At 50.5% G+C, this 15,689-nt stretch overlaps 1 protein-coding gene across 1 annotated transcript in view; it reads left to right on the top strand.

Annotated features, from left to right (window-relative positions):
• Positions 1-1,205: 1,205 nt before the first annotated feature.
• Positions 1,206-15,689, top strand: part of ABCC8 (ATP binding cassette subfamily C member 8) — a 78,261-nt gene continuing 63,777 nt past the window's right edge. The window contains exons 1-5 of the mRNA XM_030333082.1: positions 1,206-1,353; positions 2,548-2,689; positions 7,746-7,867; positions 13,506-13,672; positions 15,322-15,564. Coding sequence (XP_030188942.1) covers positions 1,206-1,353; positions 2,548-2,689; positions 7,746-7,867; positions 13,506-13,672; positions 15,322-15,564 — 822 coding nt within the window. The remainder of the gene's footprint in view (positions 1,354-2,547; positions 2,690-7,745; positions 7,868-13,505; positions 13,673-15,321; positions 15,565-15,689) is intronic.

Below are 15,689 nucleotides of genomic sequence, written 5' to 3'. Positions count from 1 at the left end.
TAACTCAGAGAATTCTTTTAAAATTCAACCTAAAATCCCATTTTCCCTTCTTTCTTCTTACGACATAAACTTTTTTTTTGGTCAGGGACCTGTGGGAATTTCTCCAGAAGTGTGGGAATGCATTGCATTGTCTTTTCAATTCCCCCAGGTCCTTTAACTCATCAAGCCTATAGGTACCAGGTTAAGAATACATCCCAGTTGGAGGGGGCTGGGGGAGGCATTCTCTCTTTCCACCCGTCCTGGCTGCCTCCCACTGTTTTCACTGGGCTTAATTTCATAAGTGCCCCTTTTTCAGTCTTGAGCAGGTACCCATTCACCTGACAGTCACTGGAATGTTCTAATGTATTAGAGGCATGCCTGACAGAGATGAGTGGGGGGGCGAAAGAAGGGATCTGAGGAGCTGCGCTCAAGTTATGGTTCCTTAACTTTTTGGCAGTGAGACCTTGGCTCAATCATGTAACCTCCCTGAGCCTCTACTGCCTCATCAGGAAAATAGGAAAAATTATAACCCGTACCTAGCCAGAGTGTTGAGAGATCTCGTTTGCGAAAGCGCTGGATACATTGTAAAGCACCTAGGAGCGCACGCACGGCACCTGGAACCACTTTTGAAAAATATTTGAAGTGTTCCCCAAATCTTCCCTGCTTTTCTTATCTTTGTGGGGTGAGGGCTTGCTCCACTCTGCCCCCACCAGGACCCTCTGATCTAACGACACCCACCCTCGCCAAGCCCAGGTGAACCCACATCTCAGCCCAGGGGCAGTGAGCTCGCACTTCAGGCCCGAAAGCGCGCACTCAGCACCCACTCGGATCTTCCTCCTTTGTGCACCCCGCATCCCTCCCACCTAGATTCGAGCGTGCCCACCCACCCAGCCTGCTTCCCCCCTCTCCTGCAGCGCACGCGTGGAGCGGGGCACTCAAAGCGTCCCCAGTACATCTGGGCGCGCAGGCCACCACAGCTGGAACGCCCGGCCGCTCAGGCTCCTGGCCGCCCCCCGGCCCCGCAGGTAGTGGCGCGAGGCGGGGTGGGGGGGAGCGGGAGCGCCGGCGGGGCGGGGCCCGCGGGGGTGGGGCGGGGGCCTGACTGCCGGGTCGGACCGCCGAGCCGCGAGGGACAGAGGCGCGGGAGGCGCGTGGAGCCAGCCTCAGCCGGAGCCGGTGCCGGAGCCTGAGCCGGAGCCCCAGACCGCGCCCGCGCCCGCGCCGCCATGCCCTTGGCCTTCTGCGGCAGCGAGAACCACTCGGCCGCCTACCGGGTGGACCAGGGCGTCCTCAACAACGGTTGCTTCGTGGACGCGCTCAACGTGGTGCCTCACGTCTTCCTGCTCTTCATCACTTTCCCCATCCTCTTCATCGGTGAGCGCGCGGGGAGCGGCGGAGGAGGGGAGGGCACAGGCGGGGAGGGAGGAGGAGGAGGAGGCGCCGCCGCGCACCACACCGCTCCCTTTCCCCCCTCGGGCCCCGCGACCGACCCGGCAGTCGCCTCCCTCCCGTGGTCCCCTGCTCTGTGTTGTATCCCGCGGTCCCCGCACTCGCCGGCCCTGCCATCCCCTCCCTCCCTGAGGTGCACCAAACACAGGACGCTCGTGACTCAGGGGACCCCCAAGTTTTCCACCGCAGAGCCGAAGCTGAAATGGAGAACAGGAAAAGCAGTGTGGGCGCTGGAATGTTTGGGAGGGGTTCGGGCTGTACCCCCAGTAGTACAGTGTAGGGAGACAGGGCACCCCTCCCCCGAGGTACTCTCCCGGTCAGCCGAGGCTGGGCCCAGGGAGAAGGGCAGCCTGGCCTCGGGGGCCGGAATGGAGGCCCTGTGAGCCCCTGTGTGTTTTGGGGCTGCGCCAGACAGTGATCAGTAGCCTCTGCAGGTCCCTGGGGGTCCCACGCGCCCTGGGCGAGGAGAGGCAGGAGCTAGGGACTTGGGTCCTCTCGTCTGCTACTCCATCTGGACCAGCGTCACCGCTTGAAAGCCCTCTGCAAAGTTGGGCACCACCGTTAGGACCATCCTGCGTGCCTTTTCACTGTGGTCCTCTTTGTCTCTCTTCAGAACCTTGAATTTTCCAAGCTGCCTAGAGCTTTGTCAACTCTCAGGGTGTCCCCCCCCCCCCGCCCCCCGCATCTGCAAAACTTGTTAATTCACTCTAATGTTTTTAAAGGGCAAATTTTAAAATTCATATACAGCTTTTGGGAAGAAAGGAAAGATTGTCACAAAATTAAGAAAGGAAGGATGTGGCAGAGGCAGAGTTGCTAGTTATTGACAATTAGAAATAAGGAAGAAGCATATGTTCTCAAACAAATGGCTTATTTACATGATAATTTGTCATACAAGAGGTTAGTATATAAAATGAGTACCTGCATAGGAGGGCCTGCATGGGTCCAGGCTTCACGCTTGGACACTTAGGTCACAGGTACCAGACTCGGGCATTCTCATGCACAGGTGTACAGATGGTTACACTCCCCACTGTGGGCTCAATGCCCAAGCACTCACCTGGGGTTCATGCACCCTCTTCCTGGTGAGCCAGGCTTCCCACCTCTCCATGGCTCTCCTTGCAGGATGGGGCAGTCAAAGCTCCAAGGTACACATCCACCACAGCACATGGCTCCACTTCCCTGGGCACAATCTGCGCTGGATCCTGACCTTCATGCTGCTCTTCGTCCTGGTGTGTGAAATCGCAGAGGGCATCCTGTCTGATGGGTGAGTACTCAGGAGAGTGGATCTGTCCTGAGGTGCTTCCCAGAAGGCCCGAGGAGACCCCAGCTCACCTGTATTCCATGAGACAGTAGCATTTGCTAATAAATCCAGCAACCATTTATCCAACATGTCCTGTTGGCTCTCTGTGCCAGATGCTGGACACAAGTGAGACCCAGGCCCTGGCCGCAGGGTAGAGGGAACATGGATCTGCATGCCAAGACCTGGGGAAATAATCCTAGAGCCTATTAGAATGCCCCGACACCTGTGGAAGATGCCCTGCCTCTTCCTCAAGCTGCTAGAGTTCCCTTCTTGGGAAGAATAAAAATCACTCTTGCTTAAGACCTTCCCTTGGTTCCAGTTGTTTCCAGGTGCTCAGCCTAGTATCTGGGGTCCTCGCAGTCAGCACCCCCCACCGTCTCTAACCTCATTCCCAAGGCCTTCCCTCACCCACCTTTCCTCTGGGCCTCACAGAACACTCCTTACCCCTGTCACAGCACAGATCATACCATATTTTAAGTTTCTGTCTATTTGCAAAACTGTCTCCCCCTGAGTGAGAAAGTCTTCAGAGTTGGGTTTTATCCATCTTTATAGTCACAGCACAAGGCATGTGACAAAGCCGCATAGATATTTATTGACTCCTTAAGAGAAGAAATGAAATAATGGTACAAGTAAGAACTCTGGGAGGAGAGAGGAAGTCAGGACTGGGCAAGCTTCGTGACTGAGGGGCTCCTGAGCTGAGTCTGGAGGTATGACAAGGTCTGACAGCAGAGGAGTTCCGGAGAGGGAGGGCCAGTGAGTCAGGAGGGAGGGGGGATAAAGGCACTGGAAGGAAAGCAGGTTGGGGTGAGAGTAGTGCTTGGGGGCTGGAGCATGAAACACAAGCAGGGGAGTGATGGATGCTGGGGCTTGGAAACCAGGGTGGGGGCCTCTCCAGGAGGGCTTGGAATGCTAGGCCGTGTCTGGGTTGGGTTTTGTCAGCAGTTTGGAACAGAAGAGACACATGGTCAGCACAGCATTTTGGGGTGAGGACCCTGGGAGGTGTCCAGGGCAGCCTGGAGGCAGGGAGAGGCTGGAGGTAGAAACAGCACCTAGGAGGTGATTACAGTAGTCTAGGTGAGAGATGACAGTGCCAGAAATGGTGTGTCAGCAGTGGGGGTGCAGAAGGAGGAGATGAAGCAGCCATCTCATGGAGGAAGGCTGAGCGACTGCCTGGGTGAGGGGGTGGTGGAGGGTGGAGGGCATGTGGCTAAAATATCAGAAGTCCAACCACTCTGAGCTGGAATCAGACCATGCCCAGATTCCACTCCTGCCAGCCAGCAGCAGGGGGATGGGATCCCCCAGCCCATACACACTACCTCACTGTCCCACCCCCAGTGTCCCTGCATGCTGGCTCCAGCTGCCGGTTGTCAGAGTCCCCCAGATGAGCAAGAAGACCGGAATGCTTGCTGCCACATAACTAGCAGGTGACAAGTCCACCTCCCATCCCCCATCCAGATACCCCTTCCAAAGCAGCACAAATGTTCAAAAGGGAAAGGATGCTTTGTGAGCCCCCAGGCCAGAAATTCTCACTGGGTTATAATCAGTGTAGTGGCAGAGAGGAAAACACCCTGCCTGTGGAGGAGGTAGACCTGGGTCATCGGCTGGTGCTTTTGCTGCATATCAGCTACAGGACTTCAGAGCAGTCACTCAGCCTTTCTGAGCCTCACTTTCTCTACCTGTGAAATGATCATAGTAATCCCTGCCTTGCCTGCTTCACAGGGCCATGGAGGATGAAATTAGAGCACAGACAGGGTGCAGAAATGGAATAGCAGAGCCCTGGGCAGATAGTACATCTCCCAGAATGAGGGAGACCAGAATGAACCAGGTCAGGGACTCCCTCCTGCCCGCTGCCAGCAGCCCCTCCTGTGTGGGGCTGCATCTGTATCCCCTATCTCCCCAGCTCAGTGCAAACTGCCATTTCCTCCCCAGGAGGCAGGCTGGCTCCTGAACTGGACACTTGCCACCTGGTCTTTGCTGGCCTCCATCTGTGGGCCCATACCCCTGGGCACGCAAGCATGAAGAAAGGACATAGGAAGGGAGCAAACAAGAGGAGAGGCCACAGATCCTGCCCTGTGGGACCCCCAGTCCACCCTGGCCTGGGTTTGCAGACCTACCTGGGAGTCTAGGGGCAGGGGGCAGTGGAGGCTAGTTAAAGCGGTAGTCTTCAAACTCTGGCTTAGTTTAGGGTAAGCCGCATTTAGTGATTAATTAAGGCATCTTAAACCTATAGGGCTTCCTCTCTTCCTTTGGGTTTTGTTTTTGTGTGGAGCTCTGAATTTAGAACACCAAAAGCAGTACAAGTCAGGGAGGAAATACTTTTTTTAGCAATATAACTAGAATGTTTTCCTAGATCACGATACACTGGAAAAAACCCATATATAAAAAACTTTTACCTAATTTCTAACCTAATTCAGTGTATATTATTCAGGAAAGCAGCCAAAGTCTGTTTTGTTCAGTTATGTTATGAAATATTTATTTCAGTTATGGTTAATCTTCATCTTATTTACTTATATAAAATGTTTATCATTTCTACCTCCTATTGCAAAAATGAATTTATTTAAACTTATGATATAACATTTAACTTAAAAATGTGTGGAGTATAAGTTTTTTCAAAAACTTATTTCAAGGAGTACAAAGGCAGGAGTTTTGAAGACCCCTGAACAGGGTGTTGGCTGCTCCCAGTGACCCCATTAGTGACTGCCCTGTACCTCCTGTATAAGTCTTTTGCTGAGAATATCCACTAACTAAGGTTTAAAAAGTATCAACATTTATGGTCTCATTTATTAAGAAATCTGGGGGCGCCTGGGTGGCGCAGTCGGTTAAGCGTCCGACTTCAGCCAGGTCACGATCTCGCTGTCCGTGAGTTCGAGCCCCGCGTCGGGCTCTGGGCTGATGGCTCAGAGCCTGGAGCCTGTTTCCAATTCTGTGTCTCCCTCTCTCTCTGCCCCTCGCCCGTTCATGCTCTGTCTCTCTCTGTCCCAAAAATAAATAAATGTTGAAAAAAAAAATTAAAAAAAAAAAAAGAAATCTGGAGGCCACCTCTCTAGTTGGTTTGGTGACTTAGTGATGTCATCAGAGACCCAGCCTCTTCCCATCTTTCTACTTTATCCTCTGTGTGTCTACCGAATCTTTCCCCATGGTCACAAGATGGCTGCCAAGCTCCGGATATCACTTAGGAAGGCTAGGGCACGGGTGCCTGGGTGGCTCAGTCGGTTGAGCGGCTGACTTCAGCTCAGGTCATGATCTTGCAGTCTGAGTTTGAGCCCAGCGACAGGCTCTGTGCTGACAGCTCAGAGCCTGGAGCCTGCTTCAGATTCTGTGTCTCACTCTCTCTCCACCCCTCCCCTGCACGTGCTCTGTCTCTCTCTGTCTCAAAAATAAATAAAACATTTAAAAAAATTAAGAAAAAAAAAAGGAAGGCAAAGGCAAAGGGGACATGCTCTCCTATGTCTCTTCCTTATGCATGATATCTTCCTCTGCAGACTTTCCTTTGCATCTCATTGGCCAGCATTGGGTTATATGGCCACCCTTAGACCAATCACTGGCAAAGGGGTGTGGAATTGCATGGCTGCTTGAACCAATCACCATCCATTCCCTAGGGCTGGGCCCACTGCTGCTAGAACAAACTTGTGGTTCTTTTAGCAAAGCAGGAGGAGAACATGTTATTTGATAAACAGCCCATACTGCCTCTACACCCTATACACTAGTCTTACCAGACTACTTAGGGCCCCCTCATGGCTCTCCTCATGTCCTCCCTCCTTCTCTGTTGAACTCTAGTTCCCCCTTCAAAGTCCAGCCTGGTGCCACCTCCTCTGTGAAGTTCTCCTTGGTTGTCCACCTACTCTTGCGCTCTCAACCTTCAGTCCATCTGCAATATCACTTCCATAGACTGCCTAGACAGGAGGTTAGCTCCAAGCGTGGTTGCCCTCTCCCCACTGTCAGCTTCTTGAGGGCAGGGATGCTTGGCATGCTGGGCAGAAGGAACAATGCAAGCAAGAGCAGCACCGAGGCGGGAAGTTGGAGGGGGCCTTCTGGGAATGGAGGGGGGGGTGTCTCAAAATGGCGTCAGCAGAAATAACGGGCTGAGCAGTGCTGAAAAAGTGGCTTGAGGCCATGTCACCTGGACCTTTGGTGCCAGGCTGAGCAGTGTGGGTTTTGCTTTCTATAGGAGGGAGCTGTAGAAGGGCACAGTTAGGCCAACTAAGTAATGAGCTTCCTCACCAGTCATGCGGAAACGTGAAATCTGAGAGAGCTCTGGCTCCCTACAGGTCTTGTCACCAGACCAGAGTCCACCCACCACAGAGACCTCCGTGAGTTACAGTGGGGAGGGGATGAGCTGGTATTGGCCTCCATCACCATCCCAAGGGAAGAAACCAAAACCATGACCTCTTAGCCTCTCTATGCCTCAACTGTAGAATGAGACTAAGAGTACAGACTTCGTGGGATTTCCTGAAGATTAAATGAGTTCATATACATCATGTGCTTAGAACAGTGCCTGGCACAGGGTAAATGCTCAATAAATGTTGACTATCAGTGCTGTCATTGCACCACCTGGGGCTGGGTCCAATGCTGATTTATGCTGTTCATGCTAAGTGGGGCTGTCACTAACAGACTTGTGGTGTACGGGTCCCCGTACTGCCCAAGGGACCCCAGGGACAGGAAGCCAGCTGTGTTCACTCCCAGAGAAGTGGTTCCAGGCTGAAGACTCTCCAGCTGTGACTGCCAAAGCTGGCTTCCCCATGGCAGGTTCTATAAGCACGAACCCAGGGAGAGAAGGTCATGAGTTCCAAAGCCTTGATGCTGAGCCCTCATAGTCTCATTGTGTGGACTCGGGGGCCCCTAACTAAAGAGCATGTTTGGGATCTGTGTAGGCTGGGCAGAGCTGTCAGTATAAGAAGTGGAGCTGTGTGTATGATCCAGAGGCCCTACTGTGTGCTGAATCCAAAGCGTAAAGCCTGGGCTGCGCTATTGGCCCATCTACCTCCAATCTCTCTCTCTTTCTCCCTTTCCCCCATCCCAGGGTGACTGAATCCCGCCATCTCCACCTGTACATGCCAGCCGGGATGGCATTCATGGCTGCTGTCACCTCCGTGGTCTACTATCACAACATCGAGACCTCCAACTTCCCCAAGCTGCTGATAGGTAGGGGAGAGGGAGGGGAGGGGAGAGGGATGGTTACCTCCATTCATTCCTTCAGATAACGTTTTCTGAACACTGACTATGTGCCAGGCATTGTTCTAGGTGCTAGAGGTTCAGAAGTGGAGCTGAAACAATCCCTGCCTTCTGGTGTGGGAAAAGACAGACAGGCAAAGAGAGTGAATAAGCAAATAGGGAGGAATGATGCTGTGAAGAAAAGAAAGCTGAGCAAGTCTTTGAGTGTGATGGCTGTATTGCTGTCTATATAGGGTGGTCAGGGAAGATCTCTGATAAGAGTAAGCATGCGGGTATTTAGGGGAAGAAATTTTCCATGGTTTGGAATAGCAAGTGCAAAGGCCTTCTGGTAGGAACAAACTGGCAAATAGTCCAGTGTGGGCAAAGCCAAAAGAGGAAGAGAAAGAATGGCAAGAGAGGAACAGAGAAGACACCTAGGCTTTGGGTCTGAGCACCTGGGCAAGTGATGGTATTAATAACTGACATGGCAAAGGACCAGGGGCTGGGGTTTGGGGAGCTGGGGCGGGGTTGGGACATGTTGAGTTTGAAGCAGCCAACCCATGTGTCAAATGAGCAGGTGAATAAATGAGCCGGGCACTTGAGGGAGGTCAGGACTGGAGATGTATACGTTCAGAGGTCACGGGCTTACAGGTGGCATCTAAAGCTTGAGTGTGGATGAGGTTACCTGGAGAGAGAAGACACAGACCCCAGGACCCCAGAGTTAGAGCCTGCAGTTTGTGAACATTTAGAAAGATCCAAGAAGGAGTGCTTACTTAGACCTTCTGACACTATGTGGCTGGGGTCCCGGGGAATGACTATTGATGTTTGTTGAGCATGTACTGCGTGCCAGGCTTACATGCATTATTTCACTTGATTTCCACAATCTCCGTATGGGTATCATTGCTATCCCCATTCTACAGATGTGGACACTGAACTCAGAGAGGTTACAAACAATGACAGCGAACGTTCATTTAACACTTGCTATGTGTCAGATATGTCCTGACACATTAACTCATTTGATCCTTACAACAACACTAAGAGGTAGGTACTATTGTTATCTCCCCTTTACACAACAGGAAATTAAGACTCAGAGCTTAAGTGATTTTACTAGTCTGCCCTACCGGTCAAGGGGCAGAACCAGGTCTAGATCCCAGGAGTCTGGCACCCAAGGAGGCTCTTAACTGCTTCTGAGACTGTGTGTCTAAGGGTAATCAAACCACTTGGGCCAAAGGTATAAATCTGGAGGTCCACCTCTGTGTTTGGCTCAGTCTGCATGTCGAAGGTCAGGGCTGTACCTCTGACTGTTAGGCTGTGGTCAGACTGTGTGTCATTAAGTCAGGCTATGATTTTTAGGAGTCACAACATCTAATTGGCATCTGGAGTCTGGAACACTCTGTGCCAAGCCAGAGACAGCACAGTGTCATGAGGGGGCAGAGGGTATTTTCCCATGTAGGGTGGGAGCTGGACTCTGTCAGGATCATCCAGGTTAACCCCCTACCCAGGTGACCCCATGAGAGTGTGGTCAGGAGACTAGGGGGCACCAGTTGAGAGAGAGAGATGTTAAGTACAGACTTCAGAGATCCTCCCTCTTCTGAAGATTCAGAAGCATCTCCTCATGCAGAGAACCCCTCATTAACCCCAGTGCCTGATGGACCGTTGCCCCCAGAAACATCCTGTCTGGTCATTTACTGAGTTTATTTTCTCATTCTCCGGAAAACATGTAATGTTCTTTCCTTAAAGCACAAATTACCACCTATAGATGGACCATTCTTTCTCCAAAGAACAAGGACTAACTCCCTCCATTCCCTTTTGGTAGAGCTTTGCTCTGCAGAGCCAGAAATTCTAGAACAGGGAAAAGCAGAGAGGAGTACCCAATGAGCTGCAGGCATTGAGGACAGTGGGTATTGGGGAGCAGCTGGCCCTCTGAGAAGACTCCTGTCTGGTCACAGGTCTGGAATCCTGCAGAAAGGTGAACCCACAAAATGACCTTGGTCCTGAGGCACCAGATGAGATCAAGGAAATGTTCTATGAAAAAGTCACATTTGAGCTGAGAACTGAAGGATAGGTAGGAACTACCTGGGAGAAGGGAGAGGAGACCATTGCAGGCAGAGGGAACAGCATGTCTTGAGACAGGAGAAGCACATTAGGAAATCTGGAAGAAAACCTGTGACTGGAATGCAGAAAGCAGAGAGAGCTGAACTTTGAAGGCTGGAGTGGCAGGTGGGAACCATACCAGGCGGGTATGCCTATCCTAATGCCCTCACCCACAGATAGATGGCATTTGTCCCTCTCTGGGAAGATTGACCATCTTGGCCTAGTTCCCAGCCCAGACTCAGGCTGGGGCAGACCCCAGGCATTAGCCTTTATCCCATGGCATTGAGGATTAGGGTGTGTGAGGGGTGTGTGTGTGTGTGTGTGTGTGTGTGTGTGTGTGTGTGTAACTTACACATGAAATTCATTATTTTAGCCACTTTTAAATGCACAGTTTGTGACATTAAGTACATTGACATTTGTGCAGCCATCATCATCCATCCATCCAACCATCCATCTCCAAAACTTTTCATCTTCCCAGACTGAAACTCTGTATCCATGAAACAGTAACTCCATATTCTCCTCTCTCCCCTATCCCCTCATCCTCTCAAAACCACCATTCTACTTTCTATCTTTACAAACATGACTACTCTAGGTACCTTGTATAAGTGGAAGCATACACTGTTTTGTCCTTTTGTGACTGGCTCGCTTAACTTAGCCTAATATCCTCAAGGTTCACCCGTGTTGTAGCATGTAGCATGTAGCATTCTGACGAATGTTCTTTCTTTTTAAAACTGAATAACATTCCATTGTATGGATACAATGCATTTTGCTTACCCATTCATCCGTCAATGGACACTTGGGTTTCTTCCACCTTTTAGTTACTGTGAATAATGCTGTTAGGAACGTGGGTGCATTGAGATCATATTTGATCACATACATTGCTTTACAGAGGCAATTCTGGAAGTGGGCAAGAGGGAAAGAGGAGAAACCATGAGAAAGCCCTCCAGGTAGTGCAGGGGACATATGATGGTGGCCACCGAGGAGATATGATGGTGACCCAGGTGGCCCAGATATTTAAAAGTAAAGTAGACATGGGGCGCCTGCGTGGCTTCGTCGGTTAAGTGTCCGACTTCGGCTCAGGTCATGATCTCACGGTCCGTGAGTTCGAGCCCCGCCTCGGGCTCTGTGCTGACAGCTCAGAGCCTGGAGCCTGTTTCAGATTCTGTGTCTCCCTCTCTCTCTGCTCCTCCCCTGTTCATGCTCTGTCTCTCTCTGTCTCAAAAATAAATTTAAAAACGTTAAAAAAATAAAAATAAAAAAAAGTAAAGTAGACAGAACTTGGTAATAGGTGGGGTGTGGAAAGGGACAGGGAAGATGCTGGGGTAATGAGAATTCAGAACCTGAAACTTGCCCGCAGCCCCCCTGTCACACCACTGTCCTTTTCTGCTTTTCTCTCAGTCAAGCCCTAAGCTTTGGCTGAGGGCTGCGACGCCCAGCACTGTGGAAATAACCCTTGGGCTTAGTCCTGGGTCCACCACTAACTCCCTGTGTGACCTTGGACATGAACTCAGACTCCATGAGCCTCAGTTTCTGTATCTGGACAGGAATTGTAAGTCCCTGTCTAAGTCACAGGATTTTTATGAAGAGCAAATCAAACCACATCTGTTAAGACCCATGTGAGGCATATTTTCAAGTCTTGGCTCCCAAAAGTGACCTTCATGAAGGGCCAAAGAGGTTCTGATGCTCAAGTCCTGTCTGGGGAGTGTAGGTGTGGGGGCAGGGTGATGGCCTCCAGCTGTGGGATCCCTGTGACCTCGTCACCAGACCAAGGTGAGGGGTTTATCATCCCAGTCCTGTCAAGAGGCGGGTAGCACGCAGAAAGCAGACACTTCTGCCCCCTATCCTAATGCCCTCACCCAGGGACCTGAGATAGATGGCATTTGTCCCTCTCTGGGAAAGTTCACCATCTTGGCCTAGTTCCCAGCCCAGACTCAGGCTGGGGCAGACCCCAACTTGTGTCTCCAAGAGATGCCCTGGCATTTGTGTGACCAGGCCCATCTAGGGATGGAGGGCAGCTTGAAGGTGTCTCCTTCTCTGTGGCCCCACTAGAGAGGAGCTCTAGGGAATGTAGGCTGACCTTATCTGCATAGGACTCTAGGGAGTGAGGGGGAAGGAGCTGCCTACGCTAAAGCAAGCATCTCCTAAAGGGGGGCTTATTATTGTTCCTTCCTCTGGTTGCCAGCTGACAGTGGTTTATTGGCAGGTGGTGGCGGTGAGAATTTAGAGATTAGAATCTACTGATAGCTTCTGATGATTATGGTCCCAGGTCTGAAATCTGGAGATAATAAAAATATTAACAGCTGATGTCCAAAGAGCACCACCCGCTGTGTACCAGGCCCACTGCGCTAAATGCTCACAGCAACCTTTGAGGAAGTGCTGTTATCATCCCCATTTTTATGGGTGAAGAAACAGAGGCCTGGCAGGGTTAAATGATTTACCCAAAGTCACATAACTATTAAATTACAGGATCTGAGCCCAAATATATCTGGCTGCAAGGCCCTGTTCTAACCACCGTACACACTGCCTCACAGAACTGTGACTTCCTTTTTCTCATCCCCCAGTCCCCCAGGCTCCATGAGGAGCATCATCATGCTGTATGTAGTGGGCTCTATCCTGGGGACACTCAAGCTTGCAGCGAGCTCGGGCAGGTCACAACCTCTTTAGGGCTCCTTTATAGAGGAGGACAGCTATTAAATGAAAGAGTGGGTCGAAGGATCTTTAAGATCTTCCAGGCTTAGAAATTCCACAAGCAAACCACTTAGGACGGAGGCTCCAGGCATGGGCTCTGCATCAGGCTGGTCCAGTTCCACCTCCCGACTGAGCAGTTACTTAACCTTTCTGAGCCTTAATTCCTTTGTCTGTTAAATCAGGGGTGATGGCACTTTTCCCCTCACAAGGTTGTTGTAAGGAATAAGTGAGATAATACTTAAAGTGCTTCCTTGGCATGGCGCCTACAACTTAGTTAACTTCAAGACATAATTTTCTTATTTTTCTTATTAATTACTGTAAAGGGAAATTTGGCTGACCAGCTTGACTTACAAAATTTAAAAAAAAAAATTTAGTGTTTATTTTTTTATTTTTGAAAGAGAGAGAGAGAGAGAAAGAGAGCGAGCAGGGGAGGGGCAGAGAGAGAAGGAGACACAGAATCTGAAGCAGGCTATAGGCTCCGAGCTGTCAGCACAGAGCCTGACGTGGGGCTCGAACCCACAAACCGTGAGATCATGACCTGAAGCGAAGCCGGATGCTTAACCGACTGAGCCACCCAGGCGCCCCTTGACTTACAAGATTATTAATGTTTTGAACATACCTATCATGAATGTTTTAATGTATGTATACCATCTGAAAATTACAGACATATATTCACACACACAGCCTTTTCCTCAGAAATGTGCTCTCACACCCATAACAGTGGCTTGTTCACACAGATACGTCCTCCCTGACATACTTCTTTTCTCTCCTTCTCTCCCACACACTTGCACACCCATGACTGCACACACATGCAAATCCACACACACACATGTCCTCTCCCCTGCAGCCCTGCTAGTCTACTGGACCCTGGCCTTCATCACCAAGACGATCAAGTTCGTCAAGTTCTATGACCACGCCATCGGCTTCTCACAGCTGCGCTTCTGCCTTACGGGGCTGTTGGTGATCCTCTACGGGATGCTGCTCCTGGTGGAGGTCAATGTCATCAGAGTGAGGGTAAGCAGACCACTCCTGAGCCACCCCAGCACCCATCTCAGGACACACCTTAGCCAGGGCGGGGCTTCTGATCAGTGTCCTTCCCCTGGATGTGGGCCCCCACCCTGCTTCTTAGCCAAGCCCTAGAAGCAGTCAGCCTCCTTTACCCACCCCCAAAGGAGAGTTGAGGCCGGTGGGGGAGTTTTGAGAGGAACATTCCATCTGGTCCCACTGCCCTCTACCCGAGGATCCCAGAGGGAATGGAAGTGATAGGATGTGTTAGCCAAGGTTGAAGGATTCTGAGTTTAATCCCATAGAAGAGGGAAAAGAGCTTCACGTACTGGCTTCCCCCGAGCTCTGTTGTTGTTTCTGTTGTTTTGGGGGAAGGGAGTTAATGTATTCATCATAGTTTCACATATACCTGAATGAGTAAATGTGGCTGCATACATGTCTTTGGTCTTGTTTTGTTATCATTTTTGCTTATTCCCTTTACCTCTTTCCTCTCTTCCTACTCTATGCTCCCCGGACCTTCCCCCCCTCCCCAAGTAACCCAGATAACAACCTAATATGTGCACTTCCATTCTTGGTTTTTATTAGTATAATATCATATACTTGTATCTACTTAAGGTTCTTTTTTCTCAACACATGTAAGAGTAAGGTTTTTCCTCTCAATATTCATTTTATAAAAATAGGATCATATTATACACAGTTTTCTGCATCTTGCTTTTCTCGCCCAACAGATATCTCTTAGGACTCCCTCCAAGTCTGGTATGGCTAATTTAGTTTTCTTAATGGCTGCATAATATTCCATCATGTGGATGAGCAATAATTTATTCAGCCATTACCCTATTGATGGGCATTCACTGTGTTGCCAAGTTTCTGTCTTCACAAATAATGGTGTATTCAACATGCTTCTATCTTTATGTATTGCTGCTTTTATTTCTTTGGGATAGAGTCCAAGGAGTGCTAGTTCAAAGAGTCTGTGTATTTTAAATTTTAATCAATGTTGCAGATTGCCTTCCAGAAAGACTATAATCTACTAGCGACGAATACGACAACCGTCTCCCTTCCTCCAACAAGCAATGGGCCAGCCCCATTTGGGTGATAAGTGTGAAGTGCTCCTTGCATTTGCATTTCTCTGATACCCCTGTTTAGTTGGTGATTTACAGGGTACAAAGGCCGACCTCACTCCCTGCCTCAACTGACCCTCACAGCACCCCTGGGATGCAAGTACCACCCACATTTTAGACTTTCTAAAAAGGAAACTTTTTAGAGGAGACTTGTCCAAAGACACCTTGCTAGTAAGTGGAAGAGGCAGGTCTGCAGGGCTCCATGTCCTGCAAACCCGACATGAAACATGGTAATGTCCTCAGATCTGTGGGGAAGATGGCATACGGGAGATTTCTGTTCTTTCCCAGTCCGGCTTAGATCCAACCCAACCCAGCCAAGGGGATACAGAGCAGACCTCAATGAAGAGTTATAAGCCAGGAGGCCCTGGCACTGATGGCCAGGATGTGTGGAGGGACCCATTTCCTGGGAATAGGCAAGAGATGGCCCCCTATGTTAGAGGTCAAGGGTGGGGTGTCACAACCCCAGATCTTTTCTGGGGCAAAGTGGAGGGTGGTGAGAAGTTGTACTTACCCATCCCCTGTGACCCATGTGCCCCACAGAGATATATCTTCTTCAAGTCGCCAAGGGAGGTAAAGCCCCCTGAGGACCTACAGGACTTGGGGGTGCGCTTCCTGCAGCCCTTCGTGAATTTGCTATCCAAAGGCACCTACTGGTGGATGAATGCTTTCATCAAGACTGCCCACAAGAAGCCCATTGATCTCCGAGCCATTGGGAAGCTGCCCATTGCCATGAGGGCCCTCACCAACTACCAGCGGCTCTGTGAGGCTTTCGACACCCAGGCGGTCAGTGGGGGCCCTGCCTCACCATCCGTCCCCTTCCCGCTAACTTATAGTCACAGATGGGGACCTCAGAAGGCATCAGGTCAAACCCCTGGTAGGGCCTATGGAGGGGAAGAGGCTTGCCTTGA

The sequence above is a fragment of the Lynx canadensis genome, chromosome D1, assembly GCF_007474595.2.
Source record: "Lynx canadensis isolate LIC74 chromosome D1, mLynCan4.pri.v2, whole genome shotgun sequence".
In the NCBI taxonomy this organism is placed as follows: domain Eukaryota; kingdom Metazoa; phylum Chordata; class Mammalia; order Carnivora; family Felidae; genus Lynx; species Lynx canadensis.
The sequence above is the reverse complement of the archived record's forward strand: the minus strand, read 5'-3'. Positions and strand labels throughout refer to the sequence as shown.